This window comes from Nilaparvata lugens, chromosome X, assembly GCF_014356525.2.
Source record: "Nilaparvata lugens isolate BPH chromosome X, ASM1435652v1, whole genome shotgun sequence".
NCBI classification, from domain to species: Eukaryota; Metazoa; Arthropoda; class Insecta; order Hemiptera; family Delphacidae; genus Nilaparvata; species Nilaparvata lugens.
The window spans coordinates 44209274-44213247 of NC_052518.1; the positions used below are offsets into that span (position 1 = coordinate 44209274).

General features: G+C 40.5%; 1 protein-coding gene across 1 annotated transcript; it reads right to left on the reverse strand.

Annotated features, from left to right (window-relative positions):
• Positions 1–1057: 1057 nt before the first annotated feature.
• LOC120354591 lies at positions 1058–1444 on the reverse strand. The gene has a single exon (XM_039441943.1). It carries the CDS (start codon positions 1442–1444, stop codon positions 1058–1060), a length of 387 nt encoding a protein of 128 aa, XP_039297877.1.
• Positions 1445–3974: the final 2530 nt, after the last annotated feature.

The window sequence follows — 3974 nt, forward strand, 5'->3', positions numbered from 1 at the left end:
AGAAATTGGCCATTTCTTATGTATTGAATATGAATAAGTACCTACACTCAACAATGAATTTTCTATTTTTTGACCGAATTTGACTGTTGATGCATGATTTTGAACCGCCTTGGCGAGCCGAGAAGAATGAAGTGTAGTATGATGAAATCTGAGCATTGTTTCAAAAGTAAATTATAAGTGTTTGAAATTTTGATCCTTGAGGTGTCCTTAAGCGTGCCTCTACTAGGAAATACTGAAATTGAGTGCATCTAACGGGTGATTCTTACCCATGAACTGATGTCATTGTGCGAAATATCAATGTGAGGACAAAGTAGATGGTGATGATGGTTGAAGCTGAAAATTAGGTGTTTTCCACAATACAAGGAGCATTGTTGTCAGGTGTACCTGGAAATCTATATGACATAGAGCGCTCTACCTGATCTCAGATTGTATAGCACAAAAATATGCCTAGAGGGATTTTGAAATACACATCTAAATTGTAACAATCGGAAGATATTGAAATAGAGAGATTCTCTATTGTATTGAGATAGAGAAATCGGAGAGATTTGGCAGAAATAGCTGAAAACTGGAAAATGAGCCAAAAATACGAGGTTTTTGGGCTTTCTTGTATCTAGCACAAGGAAATCTTGCATGAAGAAATTGATTCTGGACTTCTCTTATGTACCCAAATAATATATTAAAAAATCAGAACTACAATATAAATTGCAAGCACACCCCCTTTTTTATGTCTATATTGACTGGACTAATAGTATAATCCATAAAAACGTAGGGCGATAAACGATGTTTAAAAACATCGATGTTCAAAAACATCGATGTTTACTGTTTGATGTTTTTCACTTATCGATGTTAGGGTGCAAAAAACATCGATGTTCAAAACATCGATGTTTTGTCTTTCGATACCCATCCCTAGTTGGAATGAGCCCTGTATTTATAGACCAGGGAGGAGATGTTTACAGCAAGAATTTATATTAAACACTGAGGAAAATATTTTTGTTAGGGGAGGGTGTGGCCTAATTCAATTCCCTCCCCCACACCCCTAAAACTTGACTTACTTGACTTAGTTCCTGTCGCTCCTTGAGGAGCATAGGGCTTCCGAGAATGTCCTCCATCCAACTCTGTCGCGTGCTAATGCCTTCACCTCCAACCACGTTTTGCCGGCTTTCCCAATTTCTGTCTGGATGGTACGCTTCCACGTGATTTTTGGGCGTCCTCTTGCACGGTGTCCTTGAGGATTCCAGTCCAATGCGTCTTTTTCAATGGCACCTTCTTCCTTGCGCAACGTGTGCCCAATCCATCTCCATTTCCTTCTTTTTATCTGCATTTGGATTGGATCCTGACAGGTAGTGCCCATAGTGCTTTCCCATAGTGCTTCGTTGCTGATAACCTCTGGCCATCTGATGCCCATTATGCGACGCAAACATCTATTTACAAATACTTGTAACATTTTAGAGGTCACTGTAGTCACCTTCCAGGTTTCACATCCATATAAGAGGACTGATTTTACATTGCTATTAAAGAGTCGAATCTAGCTTTGGATATATTTTTATTTGCCCAAATTGGCCTCAATTGTATAAAAGCTCTGTTTGCTTTCTTGATTCGACTCTTTACATCTTGATCAGCTCCTCCTTCTACAGTGACCATACTACCCAAGTATAAAAAGGACTCTACCAGCTCGATATTGGAGTCGCCCATTTTCAAAGGCATGTCTGTTCTTGCATTTACTCTCATTTCCTTTGTCTTTCTAGCATTTATCTGCAAGCCGGCCTTTATTGCCTCATTTGAAATATTTCTCAGCTTTTCTTGCATGTCAGTAAAGCGCTGTGCCAGTAGACATATATCATCAGCAAAGTCCAGATCCTCTAGCCGCCCTCTTAGGCCCCAAGGTATCCCTCTTCTCCTACCTCCACCAGCTCTTCTCATCACACTGTCCAAAATCAGCAAGAATAACGTGGGAGACAACACACAGCCTTGACGGACTCCAGAAGTGACAGGTAGGGGTTCACTCAAACTTCCTGCATGGAGGACACGGCACTCACAATCCTCATACATATTTCTCAGAATGCTCACCATCTTCTGTGGGATGCCATAATTAATCAGTGTACTCCACATCACTCTCCTGTTAACTGAGTCAAAAGCTCTTTCAAAATCGATGAAAGCCAGGTAAACAGTGCTCTGCCATTCAACACTTTGCTCTAAAATTATCCTCAGTGTGTTTATTAAATCTACACAGCTACGGTGCTTCCTAAAACCAGCTTGTTCTCTCCGTATTTTCCTTTCAACAGAATCCTTTATCCTGTTTAGGATTACTCTTGCTAGCACTTTACTAGGCACTGAGAGCAGTGTTACCCCTCTCCAGTTTACACAATCTGTAGAGCAACCTTTCTTGAGTATCTTCATTATAGTACCTGTCTTCCATTCTGCAGGAACTCTTTCTTCTTCCCAAATTTTGGTGATTAGGGGATACAAGATATCAGCACTCGTCTCTACATCAACTTTTAAAACATCTGGTGAGATATTGTCTGAGCCAGGAGCTTTTCCATTTTTCATCTCACTTATAGCCTTCTTCACCTCATCTTTTGTTGGCACTTCCCATTCTATGTCTGTGACCACTGGCCCATCTCTGTGCTCTATTTCATCATGATCCTCTATCTCATTTTGCCTATTGAAGATTTCCATGAAGTGTTCTCTCCATCTTTCAAGTTGCTCATCCTTACTAGTCAGCAATTGCCCTTCCTTACTCTTTACTGGGCCATCATTTCGATAGGATCTCTTGGATAAAGCTCTTGTGATTCTGTACAACTCTTTGCTGTCACCTATCCTTGCTGCTTGCTCTGCCCTAGCTGCCATATCATCTACATACTTTCGGTGATCCCTTCTGACACACTTTTTCACCTCCTTCTCTGTTCTTGAGTACTCATCCTGGGCCTGTTTTTTCTGCAACCTAGTTTTGCTCGTATTGATGTTGGCTTTCTTAACTTTTCTGAGCTGTATAAGATCCCATGTTTGTTCAGACATCCAGTCCTTCTTCTGGTGATCTCTCTTACCTAGAACAGATTTGCTTGTTTCTAGGTAAGCTTCTCTAACATTCATCCATAGACTGTCAACACTTCTCTCATCATTCTCCTGCATCAAAACATCAAAGCGGTTTTTGACTTCAAGAGCAAACTGGGTTTTCACATGCTCATTCCTCAGCTTTGCTTCATCAAATCGCATTCTGGGACTCACAAATTTTCTCCCTGCAGCCATTATCTTCATAGCAAACGTAGCTACCATTAAATGATGATCACTATTTGCATCTGCCCCTCTCTTATTTCGTACATCAGTGAGACACCTCCTGAATTTTCTACTAACAGCAAAGTGGTCAATCTGATTTCCAGTGAGATGGTCTGGAGATACCCAGGATACTTTGTGGCATTTCTTATGAGGAAATAGAGTTCCACCAATTACAAGATCACAGTCTGCACAAAAGTCAATAAAGATTTCTCCATTTATGTTACGCTCACCTAGATCATGCTTTCCCATTATGTGCTCTAATCCTTCATTATCCGCACTCAACTTAGCATTTAGATCCCCCATCACTATTACTATATCTCTCTGGTTGACAGTTCTTATAGTTTCATTCAACTCTTCATAGAAAGCCTCCTTCATTTGATCCTCACTAGTCTCTGTTGGGGCATAGCACTGTATAATGGTAACGTGTCTAATCTTTGTTTTGAATCTAGCAGTCAAAATTCTATCTGAGACGGGGTTCCAACCCATTAAGCTCCTCCTAGCTATCTTGCTCATGAGTATGCCAACTCCATTTCTACATTCTGCATTTTCTCCAGTTTTACCTGAGTAGATGAAGGTTGTGTCATCACTTGTTTTCATTTCACCAAAGTCAGGCCATCTAACCTCACACAAGCCAAGAATATCCAATTTGTAAGCAATCATCTCCCTAACCACCTGTCTTAGTTTTCCTCTCTCTCCTAAAG

Coding starts and splice junctions, on each gene's coding strand:
- LOC120354591 (XM_039441943.1), bottom strand. CDS start 1,444: ATGTTACAAGTATTTGTAAATAGATGTTTGCGTCGCATAATGGGCATC.